The sequence below is a fragment of the Moschus berezovskii genome, chromosome 1 (genome assembly GCF_049115385.1).
Source record: "Moschus berezovskii isolate FMDL1 chromosome 1, NW_MosBer_1.0, whole genome shotgun sequence".
In the NCBI taxonomy this organism is placed as follows: domain Eukaryota; kingdom Metazoa; phylum Chordata; class Mammalia; order Artiodactyla; family Moschidae; genus Moschus; species Moschus berezovskii.
The window spans coordinates 79,576,530-79,593,228 of record NC_142460.1 but is presented as its reverse complement, the minus strand read 5'-3'; the positions used below and the strand labels follow the sequence as shown (position 1 = coordinate 79,593,228).

General features: G+C 38.8%; 1 protein-coding gene across 2 annotated transcripts in view; it reads left to right on the top strand.

The window, feature by feature from the left end:
- The window catches only part of NAA50 (N-alpha-acetyltransferase 50, NatE catalytic subunit), a 29,281-nt gene extending 15,181 nt beyond the window's left edge, over positions 1-14,100 (top strand). Inside the window, exons 2-5 of one of the 2 annotated variants that reach the window (XM_055426726.2) lie at positions 12,105-12,241; positions 12,647-12,766; positions 13,093-13,159; positions 13,862-14,100. In XM_055426726.2, the coding sequence (XP_055282701.1) occupies positions 12,105-12,241; positions 12,647-12,766; positions 13,093-13,159; positions 13,862-14,039 (502 nt within the window). In that variant the 3' untranslated portion in view covers positions 14,040-14,100. The remainder of the gene's footprint in view (positions 1-12,104; positions 12,242-12,646; positions 12,767-13,092; positions 13,160-13,861) is intronic. The other variant, XM_055426799.2, reaches the window with a different exon arrangement.
- The last annotated feature ends 2,599 nt before the right edge of the window (positions 14,101-16,699 follow it).

Below are 16,699 nucleotides of genomic sequence, written 5' to 3'. Positions count from 1 at the left end.
GATAAATCTTCAGCAACACACATAACTTGCAAAGGACATGTCTTCATAGTAACTTAAGCCTCAATATTTCAAACCCAGTTTTTTAAGAGTAACAGATTTCAACATCTCCTTTACCATAGAAGATACATGAGTGGCAAAGAAGATCATGAAAAGATGTTCACCATTATTTAGGGATGTGCAAATTAGAACCACAGTGAAATGTCACTACAAATTTATTAGAAAGGGATAAATTTTAAAAGTTCATACTGCCAAATGCTAATTTGGATGCAGAACACCAGAAACTCTTATATACTTAGCTAGTTAGCCATTCATGAGGAATGCTGGACTGGAAGAAGCACAAGCTGGAATCAAGATTGCCAGGAGAAATATCAATAACCTCAGATATGCAGATGACACCACCCTTATGGCAGAAACTGAAGAGGAACTCAAAAGCCTCTTGATGAAAGTGAAAGAGGAGCGTGAAAAGGTTGGCTTGAAGCTCAACATTCAGAAAACGAAGATCATGGCATCAGGTCCCCTCACTTCATGGGAAATAGATGGGGAAACAGTGTCAGACTTTATTTTTTTGGGCTCCAAAATCACTGCAGATGCTGATTGCAGCCATGAAATTAAAAGAGGCTTACTCCTTGGAAGGAAAGTTACGACCAACCTTGATAGCATATTAAAAAGCAGAGACATTACTTTGCCAACAAAGGTCCATCTAGTCAAGGCTATGGTTTTTCCCGTGGTCATGTATGGATGTGAGAGTTGGACTGTAAAGAAAGCTGAGCGCCAAAGAATTGATGCTTTTGAAGTGTGGTGCTGGAGAAGACTCTTGAGAGTCCCTTGGACTGCAAGGAGATCCAACCAGTCCATTCTAAAGGAGATCAATCCTGGGTGTTCATTGGAAGGACTGATGCTAAAGCTGAAACTCCAATACTTTGGCCACCTCATGCGACGAGTTTAGAGTCTGATGCTAGGAAGGATTGGGGGTGGGAGGAGACGGGGACGACAGAGAATGAGGTGGCTGGATGGTATCACCGACTCTGTGGACATTAGTTTGAGTGAACTCCGGGAGTTGGTGATGGACAGGGAGGCCTGGCGTGCTGTGATTCATGGGGTCGTGGAGAGTCGGACACGACTGAGCGACTGAACTGAACTGAATTAGCCAGCACCCCTTCTCCTACGTATTTAGGAGAAAGAAAAACCTATATTCACACAAGAATCTGTACAGAAATTGTAGCAACTTTATAATCTCCCAGAACTAGAAACACCCAAATGCTCTTCAATAAAAGTATAAACTCATGCTCCATCTGTATAGGAATGAACTGTCAATGATAATAGTGTGGTGAATCTCAAAGGCATTATGCTGAATGAAAGAAGCCATGCAAATGACTGTGTATTGTGATTCCATTCATGTCACAACTCTTGAAAAGGCAAAACTATGGGGAACAAAACAGAAATGGCTTCCTGGGAGTTGTGGTAGAGTGAAACTGCAAAAAGGAGACTTGTGGGGTGATAGAATCATTCTGTTTCTTGATGATCGAATGGTAGTTCGGTGACTGTATATATTTTTCAAAACTCAGAACCATATGCCTAATTTTATATAGGGAATTCCTTGGCAGCCTAGTGGTTAGAGCTTGGTGCTTTCACTCCTGTGGGCCCAGATTTGATCTCTGGTTGGGGAACTAAGATCCTATAAACTGTGCGATGTAACCAAAGAAAAAAAGAATTAAAAAAAATTTTTATGTGAACTTTTTTTAATCTAAGGAATTTTTTTTTTCCCCCTAAGAAAGCAAATTTATCCTCAAAAAGCCTGGAAAAATAAGAGAACAACTAATAGTTGATTAGAAAACTTCAAACTGATAGACTTGAATAGACTACAACAATACTTAATATTAAATCTGAACAGACTGAATGCTCATTATCAGGTTAAAGGAAGAGGACTTAGGCATGTGCTGTTCACAAGAAGATACACTTAAGGAACACAGAAGTTCAAAGTAAAGAGTGATAGAAAATACACTATGCAACATTGATTAGAAGCAGGCAGTGTGTCTATATTGATAAACGAAGTAGACTGTAAGACACGGAATATTACATCAAAAGGGTGGACATTTCAAAGTGATAAAAGGATTGATTCACCAACTCATAACAGCCCCAAACGTTTATGCTGTTAAAAAGTTGAAAATAGAAGCAAGCATAGACAGAACTGAAGAGCAGGAAGAAACAAAACACTTCCAAACTTTCTTTGATGCCAATAAACCTTACTGATATGAAAACCTATCAAAGATATTGTAAGGGTGGAGAAGGCTGGGTCAGGGTAAGACTTACTGATGTATCATTTAAACTGACGTAAAGGGAGTGACAGAATAACTTTCAGCCAAGAATGGAAAGGCCACCAACTGAGATAGGTCAAATTGCAGGTGAAGCATATTTTCTGGGTAAGATCAGATATTTATTTTTGGATATGTTTAATTTGAAGTGTCTGCTAGAGATTTTGCATATAGGAGTGACTTCTAGGAAGAGAAATTGGGTTGGCAGCATTAAATTCATAGGACTATTTATGGATTGAAGTCACCAAGAAAAGGTAGGTCGAGAACACGAGGAATACTGACTTGATGTGCAGGTCCCTTATAAAATTGGTTCTGCTAATTTTTCAACTCTAGCTTCTGTGTTTATTACATAAAAACATACTTTGTTTTACTATAGCAAATTGTGTGTGGTGTGGGGAATACATGATTCCTCTTTGTTGGTGTTCTGCCGTCTCCTTAAATTGCAATTCTTCAGTTTGGTCACTCAGTCATGTCTGACTCTTTGTGACCCCGTGGACTGCAGCACACCAGGCTTCCCTATCCATCACCAACTCCTGGAGCTTGCTTAAAGTTATGTCCATTGAGTCGGTGATGCCATCCAACCACATCCTCTGTCATCACTTTCTCCTCCCGCCTTCAATCTTTCCCAGCATCAGGGTCTTTTCCAGTGAGTCAGTTCTTTGCATCAGGTGGCCAAAGTATTGGAGGTTCAGCTTCAGTTCTTGCAATGAATATTCAGGACTGATTTCCTTTAGGATGGATTGGTTAGATCTCCTTGATGTCTAAGGGACTTTGAAGAGTATCTTCACAACCACAGTTCAAAAGCATCAATTCTTTGATACTCACCTTTCCTTATAGTCCAACTCTCACATCCATACATGACTACTGGAAAAACCATAGCCTTGACTAGACGGACCTTGGTTGGCAAAGTAAGGTCTTTACTTTTTAATATGCCGTCTAGGTTGGTCATAACTTTTCTTCTCAGGAGTAAGTGTCTTTTAATTTCATGGCTGCAATCACCATCTGCCGTGATTTTGGAGCCCAAAAAGATAAAGTATGACACTATTTCCACTGTTTCCCCATCTATTTTCCATGAAGTGATGGGCCTGGATGCCATGATCTTAGTTTTCTGAATGTTGAGCTTTAAGCCAACTTGTCCGCTCTCCTCTTTCACTTTCATCAAGAGGCTGTTTAGTTCTTCTACGCTTCTGCCATAAGAGTGGTATCATCTGCGTATCTGAGGTTATTGGTATTTCTCCCAGCAATCTTGATTCCAGCTTGTGCTTCATCCAGCCCAGCATTTCACATGATGTACTCTGCATATAATTTCAATAAGCAGGGTGACAATATACAGCCTTGACGTACTCCTTTCCCGATTTGGAACCAGTCTGTTCCATGTCCAGTTCTAACTGTTGCCTCTTGACCTTCATACAGATTTCTCAGGATGCAGGTCAGGACATCTGGTATTCCCATCTCTTTTAGAATTTTCCACAGTTTGTGGTGATCCACACAGTCAAAGGCTTTGGCATAGTCAACAAAGCAGAAATAGATGTTTTTCTGGAACTCCCCTGCTTTTTCTGTGATCCAGCGGATGTTGGCAATTTAATCTCTGGTTCCTCTGCCTTTTCTAAATCCAGCTTGAACATCTGGAAGTTCACAGTTCACGTACTGTTGAAGCCTGGCTTGGAGAATTTTGTGCATGACTTTGCTAGCGTGTGAGATGAGTGCAATTGTGTGGTAGTTTGAGCATTCTTTGGCATTGCCTTTCTTTGGGACTGGAATGAAAATTGACGTTTTTCAGTCCTGTGGCCACTGCTGAGTTTTCCATATTTGCTGGCATATTGAGTGCAGCACTTTCAGGATTTGAGATAGCTCAACTGGAATTCCATCACCTCCAGTAGCTTTGTTCATAGTGATGCTTCCTAAGGCCCACTTGATTTCACATTCCAGGATGTCTGGCTCTAGGTGAGTGATCACACCCATTGTGGTTCTCTGGGTCATGAAGATCTTTTCTGTATAGTTCCTCTGTGTATTCTTGCCATCTATTCTTGGTGTCTTTGTTTCTGTTAGGTCCATACCATTTCTGTTAGGTCCATACCATTTCTGTCCTTTATTGTTCCCATCTTTGCTTGAAATGTTCCCTTCGTATTTCTAATTTTCTTGAAGAGATTTCTAGTCTTTCCCATTCTATTGTTTCCTATTCTGTTGTTTTCCTCTATTACTTTGCATTGATCACTGAGGAAGGCTTTCTTATCTCTCCTTGCTATTCTCTGGAACTCTGCATTCAAATGGGTGTATGTTTCCTTTTCTCCTTTGCCTTTTGCTTCTCTTCTTTTCACAGCTATTTGTAAGGCTTCCTCAGACAACCATTTTGCCTTTTTCATTTCTTTTTCTTGGGGATGGCTTTTATCCCTGCCGCCTGTACAGTGTCACAAAGCTCTGTCCATAGTTCATCAGGCACTCCAACAGATCTAATCCCTTTCTAATCCTTGTCACTTCCACTGTATAATCGTAAGAGATTTGAGTTAGGTCATTCCTGAATGATCTAGTGTTTTTCCCTACTTCTTCAATTTAAGTCTGAATTTGGCAAATAAGGAGTTCATGATCTGAGCCACAGTCAGCTCCCAGTCTTATTTTTGCTGACTGTATAGAGCTTCTCCATCTTTGGCTGTGAAGAATATAATCAGTCTGATTTCAGTATTGATCATCTGGTGATGCCCATGTCTAGAGTCTTCTCTTGTGTTTTTGGAAGAGGGTGTTTGCTATGACAGTGCGTTCTCTTGGCAAAACTCTGTTAGCCTTTTCCCTGCTTTATTCTGTACTCCAAGGCCAAATTTGCCTGTTACTCTGGGTATTTCTTGACTCCCTATTGCATTCCAGTCCTCTATAATGAAAAGGACATCATTTTTGGATGTTAGTTCTGGAAGGTCTTGTAGGTCTTCACAGAACTGTTCAACTTCAGCTTCTTCAGCATTACTGTTTGGGTCATAGACTTGGATTACTGTGTTATTGAATTGTTTGCCTTGGAAATGAACAGAGATCATTGTGTCGTTTTTGAGATTGCATCCAAGTACCTCTTTTGAGACTCTTGTTGACTATGATGGCTACTCCATTCCTTCTAAGGGATTCTTGCCCACAATAGTAGATATAGTGGTCATCTGAGTTAAATTCACCCATTCCAGTCTGTTTTAGTTCACAGATTCCTAAAATGTCTATGTTCACTCTTGCCATCTCTTGTTTGACCACTTCCAATGTGCCTTGATTCATGGACCTAACATTTCTGGTTCCTATGCGGTATTGCTCTTTATAGCATTGGATTTGACTTCCATTACCTGTCACATCCACAGCTGGGTGTTTTTATTACTTTGGCTCCATCTCTTTGTTCTTTCTGAAATTATTTATCCACTGATCTCCAGTGGCATATTGGGCATCTACCATCGTGGGGAGTTCATCTTTCAGTGTCCTATCTTTTTGCCTTTACATACTGTTCATGTGGTTTTTAGGGCAAGATTACTGAAGTGGTTTGCCGTTGCCTTCTCCAGTGGACCGTGTTTTGTCAGAACTCTCCACCATGACATATCTGTCTCGGGTGGCCCTACAGGGCATGGCTCATACTTTTCATTGAGTTAGACAGGGCTGTGGTCCATGTGATCAGATTGGTTAGTTTTCTATGATTGTGGTTTTTAGTGTGTCTGCCCTCTAATGGATAAAGATAAGAGGCTTATGGAAGCTTCCTGATGGAAGAGACTGACTGACGGGGTCACTGGGTCTTATTCTGATGGGCGGGGCCATTCCTAGTAAATCTTCAGTCCAATTTTCTGTTGTTGGGCGGGCCTGTATTCCCTCCCTGTTGTTTGACCTGAGGCCAAACTATGGTGGAGGTAATGAAGATAATGGTGAGCTGCTTGCACTGCCAGACCCAGTGCCCCTCACCCTGCAGCAGGCCACCACCGACCCATGTCTCTGCTGGAGACTCCTGGACACTCACAGGAAGTCTGGGTCAGTCTCTTGTGGGGTCACTGCTCCTTTCTCCTGGGTCCTGGTGCACACAAGGTTTTGTTTGTGCCCTCCAAGAGTGTGTTTCCCCAGTCCTGTGTTAAGTTCTAGCGTCTCTACAGTGGGGTGAATGACGACCTCTTTTAAGAGGGCTTATGCCATACCCAGGTCTGCTGCACCCAGAGACCCTGCCCCTGCAGCAGGCCACTGATGACCTGTACCTCTACAGAAGACACTCAAACCTTCTAAGGCAGGTCTGGCTCAGTCTCTGTGGAGTCTCCTGGTGCGCATACACAAGGTTTTGTTTGAGCCCTCTGAGCGTCTCGGGTATGGGATTTGATTGTAAATGCGATTTCCCCCCTTTTACTGTCTTGCTGGGGCTTCTCCTTTGCCCTTGTACATGGGGTATATTTTGCAATTCTTGCCCTCCCACAAAACAAACTCTTGGTCATTCTCCATTAGGTAATGGATCACTTCCATTCTAGTATTTTATATTTTATATACATATGCATCTGATGGGAAAAACTGACTCATTAGAAAAAACCCTGATGCTCGGAAAGATTGAAGGCAGGGGGAGAAGGGGATGACAGAGGATAAGATGGTTGGATGGTATCACCAACTCAATGGACATGAGTTTGAGCAAGCTCCGGGAGTTGGTGATGGACAGGGAAGCCTGGCATACTGCTGTCCATGGAGTGGCAAAGAGTTGGATGCAACTGAACTAAGATGAACTGATACATTTGCTATTACTATCACACTGTTCTATATATACCTGTATTTTCTACTAGATGTAAACTCCTTTGCATTCCAGGTGTTAGCACATAGATGCTGAATAATTTACTGAAATAGAACTGATTTATGCTTTAATAGGTAACTTGCTATGTTCTTAAGAAATGTAGAAAATTTTAGATTCACAGATGGAATTCTTAAAAGCTATTAATTTTCTCCGATTTCAAATTTTTTTTAAAGCTATTAATTTTTGGATCAAATTCTTTCAGACTTTTAAAAGCTTTTTGGTTGTTTACAGTCAAGTGGTGGTCTAATTGCTTGATATTTCTACATTACTGTTGATGCCGCTGATACTGTACATTCTTTACTTAATTTATAAGTTGATACTACTTTGATATATTTAGAATATCCACATCTTGGAATAATTTGGAACTAAGTGATCAGGATTACAGAAGTGTTCCATTTCAATCAGAATATCATGTTCAAGAGGGTTAAATTGTATTTGAAGGTGAATTTTGCTGACAAAATTACACTTAATAGACATTTTAAGATTCTGTTTTTCCCATATGCTGACTGTCTGGTAATGATAAAAAGTGATTATAAGCAACAGAGTCCTACTGTATAGCACATGTAACTGTCCTATCTCCTTGGATGAACATAATGTAAAAGAATATTTAAAAAAGAATGTATATATGTGAGTCACTTTATTGTACAGCAGATATTGGCACAACCTCGTAAATCAACTATACTTCAATTTAAAACATCAAACTTGATTAATTTTTTTCTTAAAAATTTGTTAGTGTGTGTGTGCAGAGAATATTGGAAGACTGTATACACCTAACATTTCTGTGGTGCTGGATTTAAATTAGGCAGGAAAGATTAAGTTGTGTATTCCCTAATGATTCAGTTCAGTTCAGTCACTCAGTCGTGTCTGACTCTTTGCGACCCCATGAATCACAGCACGCCAGGCCTCCCTGTCCATCACCAACTCCCAGAGTCTACCCAGACCCATGTCCATTGAGTTGGTGATGCCATCCAACCATCTCATCCTCTGTCATCCCCTTCTCCTCCTGCCCTCAATCTTTCCCAGCATCAGGGTTATTTTCCAGTGAGTCAGCTCTTCACATCAGGTGGCCAAAGTGTTGGAGTTTCAGCTTCAACATCAGTCCTTCCAGTGAACACCCAGGACTAATCTCCTTTAGGATGGACCGGTTGGATCTCCTTGGAGTCCAAGGGACTCTCAAGAGTCTTCTCCAACACCCCAGTTCAAAAGCATCAATTCTTCAGCGCTCAGCTTTCTTATAGTCCAACTCTTACATCCATACGTGACCACTGGAAAAACTGTAGCCTTGACTAGACGGACCTTTGTTGGCAAAGTAATGTCTCTGCTTCTTAATATCTAGGTTAGTCATAACTTTCCTTCCAAGGAGTAAGCGTCTTTTAATTTCATGGCTGCAGTCACCATCTGCAGTGATTTTGGAGCCCAGAAAAGTAAAGTCAGCCACTGTTTCCACTGTTTGCCCATCTGTTAGCCATGAAGTGATGGGACTGGATGCTCTGATCTTAGTTTTCTGAATGTTGAGCTTTAAGTCAACTTTTTCACTCTCCTCTTTCACTTTCATCAAGAGGCTCTTTAATTCTTCACTTTCTGCCATAAGGGTGGTGTCATCTGCATATCTGTGGTTATTGATATTTCTCCCCGCAATCTTGATTCCAGCTTGTGCTTCCTCCAGCCCAGTGTTTCTCATGATGTACTCTGCATATAAGTTAAATTGTATTCTATATTATTCTTTTTTAAAAGATTAATTTCTTTACTGCACTGGGTCTTTGTTGCTGCATAGGGGCTTTTTCTAGTTGCACTGAGCCAGGGCTTATCTCTGGTTGCAGTGCAGTGGCTTCTCTTTTTGAACAGCATGGGCTTCATGGCACACGGGCTCAGAGTTGTGGCACCAGGCTTAGTTACCCCAGGGTGTGTAGAATCTAATGGGAGCAGGGATTGAACCTGTGCCCCCTGCATTGGCAGGTGTATTCTTCACCACTGGACCACTAAGGAAAGTTCTATGTTCAGTCATGACTGCCCACCCTGATGGAAACTTTTTTAGTAGTTACCTTTTATTAGTTTCAGTCTATCAGACTGCAGCACAGCCCACCTTTTTCCTCTGTATGAAATCACACAGTACCTGGTTATTATCTTTTTAAAAAATTTATTTATAATCTTGAAGCATGGTTCAGTTCAGTCGCTCAGTCATATCCAGCCCTTTGCAACCCCACGGACAGCAGCACGCCAGGCTTCCCTGTCTGTCACCATCTCCTGGAACTTGCTCAAACTCCTGTCCATCAAGTCAGTGATGCCATCCAACCATCTCATCCTCTGTTGTCCCCTTCTCCTGTCTTCAATCTTTCCCACCGTCGGGGTCTTTTCTAATGAGTCAGTTCTCCCCATCAGGTGGCCAAAGTATTGGAGCTTCAGCATCAGTCCTTCCATTGAATTTTCAGGACTGATTTTCTTTAGGATTGACTGGTTTGATCTTGCTGTCCAAGGGACTCTCAAAAGTCTTCTCCAACCCCACAGTTTAAAAGCATCAATTCTTCAGTGCTCAGCTCTCTTTATAGTCCAACTCTCACATCAATACATGACCACTGGAAAAACCATAGCCTTGACTAGGTGAACCTTTGTTGATAAAATTTTAATACACCGTCTAAGTTTGCCATAGTTTTTCTTCCAAGGAGCAAATGTCTTTTAAATTCATGGCTGCAGTCACCATCTGCATGGTAATTACCTAGAAATTATTCTTAAACTTTTAAAAATTCAAGTTCTTTAAAGTTATTATCTAGAAGCTTGATTTCATGGATTCTGAAGTTTTCCTTTATTGTTGTTTACTATTAGAGTTGATAATGTAAATTTGCAATCACTTAAAATACAGAGACTGGCTTTTAAGAGCAGTTACTATAGTGTAATTTAAATTTGTTAACAGTAGAACTTTTAAATAATGTTCTCAGCAAAATAAAAAGTTGATGGATGTGTTAATTAAATGAAAGGAATCCTTTAAAAAAGAGTAGACTGTTTTTTACTGGAATGTCTGCATCTTAAAATTTTGTGTGGTTGCTAAGAAATTCAGTGTGCTTACATTTTAAGACATGCCAGATACACAAGTGTGGTCAGTCATAGTGAACAATAAAAATCTGTACCATAAAAATGAAATAATTGAGTTAGAAAGACTAATGTTCCAAATGAGCATAATGGTCTGTAACCAGGTTCTTTTTGTTATGATATTTCAGAGAATATTTTTATCAAAATTATCTACCAGTTCCCACCACATTTTTCTGTATGTTAACAAAAGTTGGGAAAAGATACACACATACATATATTCCCCTCCAGAAAACAATATATCAATATTTTTCTATGCTAGTAGTATAAATGTATCATGCTGCATTTAATTAACCAGTCCTCTAATGGTGGACATTCAGATTTTTTTCCCCCTTTTTTTAAGTCATCATAAAAGTGCGATGATTAACCTTTTTATTTAGTCATTTCTCCAAGAGAGTTTTCAGAACCTCTGTGCATACGATGTAAATGATTAATTAGGATGCATTGTTTGCATTTTCCTGCTATTGACTAACGTCATTGTGATCTGGAACTAGCACCTAGCAGTAGGACCTCCATCATTTTCTAGTTTGGTTGGCCCCGGATTGTTTTATTTTTTAATTCATTTGTTTATTTTTTAATTCAATGTTTTATTTGACATTGTTTTCTATAAATCTTTTTACCACCTACTATTAAGATTTTAGGTTTGTCTTGTCACTGTGGATCAGCGTTTAGCTTGTGGTGGTGAGACTGGCTTGAGCTCCTAAAAATTTCATTTGTTGACAGGTTGGGCTTCCCTGATAGTTCAGTTGGTAAAAAATTCGCCTACTGCAGGAGACCAGACCCCAGCTCAATTCCTAGCTCAGGAAGATCCACTGGAGAAGGGATAGGCTCTCCACTCCAACATTCTTGGGCTTCCCTTGTGGTTCAGCTGGTGAAGAATCCGTCTGCAATGTGGGAGACCTGGGTTCGATCCCTAGGTTGGGAAGATCCCCTGGAGAAGGAAATGGGTACCCACTCCAGTATTCTAGCCTGGAGAATTCCATGGACTGTATAGTCCATGGGGTCGCAAAGAGCTGGACAAGACTGAGTGACTTTCACTTTCACTATAGTCAAAACAACTTTATCACTGTGAGTCCCAAAACTTTTTAGTCTTTTCCTATGGAACCAGTTGTTTAGTTAAGTATAATTTCTTAGCAATGCTACTGTTTTTGATAAGTAGGTTTTTTGTGTGTTTTGTGTTTTTTAGTAGTTTTCAAGCTGGGGTTTGTTTTGGTTGGTTGGTTGGTTGGTTTTGTTTTGTTTTCAAAATGTAGGTTCCCATGTTCCATTTCCAGAGATTCTGCTTCTGAAGGTGTGTGTGTGTGGTGGGAGTTGGCAGGGACGGGGTGGGGCTGAGGCTCGTAGTGGGAGTGGGTTGTTCCTGTAATCTGCATTTGATTACCACCCCATGTTTGGTTCCTATGTCAAGTGAATAGAATACACATGATTTTTGCATGTTTTGATTATTTTCTTAGAATAAATTCCTACAGTGGGGTTGCTTTGATGAAGGAGGTGTACTTTTTAGGCTTCTCAATACATAGTGCTAGATTGTCTTCCAGAGATATTGTGTCTATTTACATCCTTGCCAGCAGAGTATAAAAATCTTGCTATATCCCTTTGCCAATTAGGTATCATAAATCTTTTTGATCAGTCATGGGCATCTTTAATTTCTCTGAAAATGTTGGCCTTTATGTAGATTATTATTCCGGCCTTAGTAATTGTTGTTGTCTCTAAATGTACACACAATTAATTGTATGAAAGCTAGGCATTGGAGTCTGGACAGAATGACAGGCAGGATCTCATAAATGGTGATGTTCATAGGAATATAAGGTTGCTATGAAAGGGCCGAATTTATCAGTCATGTAAAAAAGACTTCGTACACTTTTAATTTAATTATTTTATGTCCATCATAACAAATGAAGCTTATTATATTTTATTGAGTACATTTTGGTTTGTTCCAGTAGCCGGATCGAGCTGGGAGATGTGACACCACACAATATTAAACAGCTGAAGAGATTAAACCAGGTCATCTTTCCAGTCAGCTACAATGACAAGTTCTACAAGGATGTGCTGGAGGTTGGCGAACTAGCAAAACTTGGTAGGATATGCTTTTTCTTCTTTTCATTTGTTTATTCGTGTTCTTGACACCTCAGTTTTAATTAGAGCAAAGAAAAGAGATAACTAATTTAATCTCATTGTTGTAACAAGTGAGGAAGTGGGGGCAGTCCAGGTTCTCAGACAAATCAAGATAAATACTTAATTTTAGAAGGAAATGCTAAATATTTTCTTATTTAGGCTGTGTCTGTGTTTTTACATATTTAACTTTACTCTAAAGGGGTCTTAAGGTTTAGGATATTTTTGAGGCAATTGATACTTAAGAGTAGCTGGTAAAAATTTAATTAATTCTGATAGCCGCAATTTAACTGCTGTCTAAGGGAAGGGAAGATTCAATAATATATGTTACTCTGTCTGCTAACCCTTGTGTCTTTGTTTTCTGTGGCAGCCTATTTCAATGATATCGCAGTGGGTGCAGTGTGCTGTAGGGTGGATCATTCACAGAATCAGAAGAGACTTTACATCATGACACTAGGATGTCTGGCACCATACCGAAGGCTAGGAATTGGTAAAAATTATTTCTGGTTTTTGTTTTTTTCTTCAAAGATGCGTGTTAACATAATTCAGTTGCAAGCCCTGTATAGATTTGTCACTAATACCCCTTTTCCCTGTATAGATTTGTTACTAATACCCCTGTTTTCCTTCTTACTGGAAGGATGTAAGACTACTTTTCTGCCAGAAGTTTTAAACATAATAGGTAGTGTAGAGAGAACAAAATTTTGGAAAATCAAGCTGCTTGATGTTTACCTCAAATTCCTTTAGGACTCACAAAGATGTTTAATTTAAAGATTGATTTTTATGAGATTACTTATTTGTTGTTTGTCTCATTAATAGGAACTAAAATGTTAAATCATGTCTTAAACATCTGTGAAAAAGATGGCACTTTTGACAACATCTATCTGTAAGTAAAGTCATACTTAATGATCATACCTAAAGAATTTAATAAATTGGCAATAGAAATCTTTACTAGAAAAATTTAAATCTGGCCACTTACTGTCTTTTGGAAATAACCTTGGAAGTATTAATAATAGTTATGAAGTTTGTTTTGTTTTAATAATAGATAAGGAACCTTCGATAAAACATTCTTACTTTGCTTTTTTACTTTGGGGTGGGAGTTCCAAAGTCACAGATGTGAAGCCGAGATTAAGTCTTCAGAATTTAAGAAATGAATAACATGAATATTACTTTTATCATGTCATTCTGAGTTTTGTTCAGGGCTTTCAGTGACACGCTCTTTAGTAGTAGAATTTAATAATCAAAATCCTAGGGTACTTAGCTAATTTATACTTGAATCTTAAGAGTAAGGCGAAGATGGCAACTTTGGCTTCTTGTTTTTTCATTGAAGCATAGTTGGTTTACAGTAGTATTGTGCCAGTCTCTGACAGCAGAGTAACTCAGTTATACACTTATATTCCTTTTTTTTAATATTCTTTTCCATTATGGTTTATCACAGGATATTGGATATAGCTTCCAATATGGATTCTTTTATAATACAGATATTAAGATTATTCTCATTTTCAACCAATTTGAAGCTCTCTGTGGAGGATACATAAAAGCTAATGAACTCTTCATTTCTTTTTTCTGATACCCTTTTACATCTCAGGCATGTCCAGATCAGCAATGAGTCTGCAATTGACTTCTACAGAAAGTTTGGCTTTGAGATTATTGAGACAAAGAAGAACTACTATAAGAGGATAGAGCCCGCAGATGCTCATGTGCTGCAGAAAAACCTCAAAGTCCCTTCTGGCCAGAACGCAGATGTGCAAAAGACAGACAACTGAACAAATCGCAGATGAACTTTCTTGCACTTGCTTGTCGCCAAATAAAAGAGAGGCCCATTGAGTCCCCGCCCCCTTTTCTTTTAAAACTTTCCCCCTTCCTTATTCTTACTTTTCCTCCTTTCAAAACTTGCTTCCCTTTCCTCGAAAAGTTTTGAACTTTTAAGGACTTATTAATCATGTTTGATTGTTTTAGTTTTCTTATTTTTGTGAGGTGGTTTGATTGTAGGAAGGAGAAGGTATAGATCGGTTTAGTTTCACAGTTAAGATATATATGGTCCCAAAAATTTGAGTCTCAATTTCCATTATTTCTGTTTAATGTCCTGCTTTCACATTAAAGGGCAGAGCCTACAAAATATTGTATATTTCAAAGGACAAAAAGAAGCAGCAGCAATATCTTGTTCTCTAACTCTTAGACAAGTTTAGTGTGTTTGTGGTACTTTGGGTTTTTAAAGATTTTGTGGGATACAAATCCCTATACATTGCCTTCACTCCACCTTTTGTCCTTCTGAGTATTATCTCAGGAGTTGGGCCATTGTTATCCTTGTAAGAAATACTGAGCTTATTTTGTTCTGTTAAGCAATTATTTCTTCCTTCCTTGCTGGTGGCTGAAGGTGGGTGGGACAGTTTGAATCGGTAGTATTAGACTTTGGTCTCAGTATGTGAGTTAAACTGCTTTTTGCTAATGAGTGGGCTGGTGGTTAGCAGGTTTGTTTTTCCTGCTGTTGATTGTTACTAGTGGCATTATCTTTTAGCATATGGGCTGGTGAGATTAATTTTTTTTTTAATATCCCAGCTAGAGATATGGCCTTTAACTGACCTGAAGAGGTTTGTTGTGATCTGCTTTTTTTCTTCTGTTGTTTTTCTTCAGTAAACCCACAGTAGTTGGTCAGACCTTAAATATGGAGTTTATGTCCTTTATAGGTCAGTGCCCTTAAATAAACCTGAAGTAGGTATTGTCTCCTGGACATACAAAAAAATACCTAAATGGAAGCTTAGATGGATTTGTGGCACAATAAATGCATTTAATGTCAGCTAACTCAGACTGTTAGAAGTGTGGCCACTGAGCACTTGGTTTTAGAGGGAAGAATACCTAGACAGTATTTTTGAGAATCACCTGGCTGTGCTGTCGCTTGTCTGTTGGCGAGCATCACAGATTTGCTTACCTTCTGTGCCTGTGATGCTGAGTTTAAGGATTTGTGGGAGGGAGAATTATTAAACACGTTGCTTCTGTTCTTGGGAAAAGTAGAAGTCTAGACGTGTTAATAACGCAAATGTCACTGTGACCTCCTGTACTGACAGGACTGGTTTATGCCAGATCATTTTCTGGCACTTAGGGAGTGGCTTTGATGGGTCAGTAACTTTCTGTAAGATAGAAGACCTCTAAAATTTTCAGACTTTCTCCATAATCCCATCTCCAATATTCAAAATTTTCTACATTGCCAATACCAGTGGCCTAAGAAATGTTTTCATTAGACTTAAAACAATGCACAGAGCTTGAATTTTCTGTCATTTGACTTTAAAAAGAAGGTTGATTCATAACATTTATCCTCTTGTGTAAATTCTGGCATAAAAGTTTCATCTCTTCAAACACACTGAATGAGAAAATTATTTTATACAATGTTTATGCACATCTTATAATCTTAAGTTCTTATTTGAGAATGTGAAAATGCAAGGTACAATAGACTTCGACAGTCTTAGTTGAGTGCCAAGAATAATATAGAAAAGGAAGATAGTTGATGAGTGAGTTCATAGAGTTCTAATCTTAAGATAGTAAAAATGTAGAAAGATCTTGCTGGTTTCTTGGGTATCAGTTTCTTAAGCAGTCCAAATCTAAGCTTAGAAGAAAAGTTTAGCATTGAGCACCTTTACCTTCATGGATAAGCTTCAGCTTGCTCTTGCCAAGAGAAGAATGCTTGAGTTACAGAAGGCAAGATTAGTTTGAAGAATTCAGTCTTTTTGTAAACTTCAGATGTCAAAATAGATTTTGATATATAAATGAGTTTTGTGAGATGACACTGCCTCTATTTCTATAACCATTTCACCTGGACTATCTAATCAGTCCTATGAATGTATCCCTAAATGTGGTTAATGAAAACCGAATAGCTGCCTCATGACAATTAAGTACATATTATTTATGGAGGAAAAAATATTAAATTTTGAATTGAGTGTGTAGGCTCCCTAGTGTTTCTTTCTCCACACTAGTCACTGACTTTAACCTAAATTGTGTTTGTAAAAGGTGAATTGTCCTACATCAGACTTACATGAAATAATTCCATCCATATATGGAGGAGGAGGATGTAGAAGAGGTAGAATCTAGGCACTCTTTCAAGTGCCTAGAAGTCAGTAAAGACTGAAATAATGTCCCATGTTGAGTTGGTTATTTTGAAATACGATAATTATCACTGAGGTAAAATAAAATATTAACTAGAAGATCACAAGATGTATCCATGATATTTTTTAGGGAAGATAGTTTTTTTCTGTGGGGCAAATAGGTAAAATTATATCATATGGTAATTACGTTTAGGTTCTAAAGAAAAGAATCTGCAGAGAAATCTATGCAATATATAATTTGTCCAGATTAGTTTTCATTTGGGGAAAGAAGTTCTGAAATATCCCCAAAGCAGTTTACTTGTCAATTCAGAGTCCTCCAAAAATAGAAC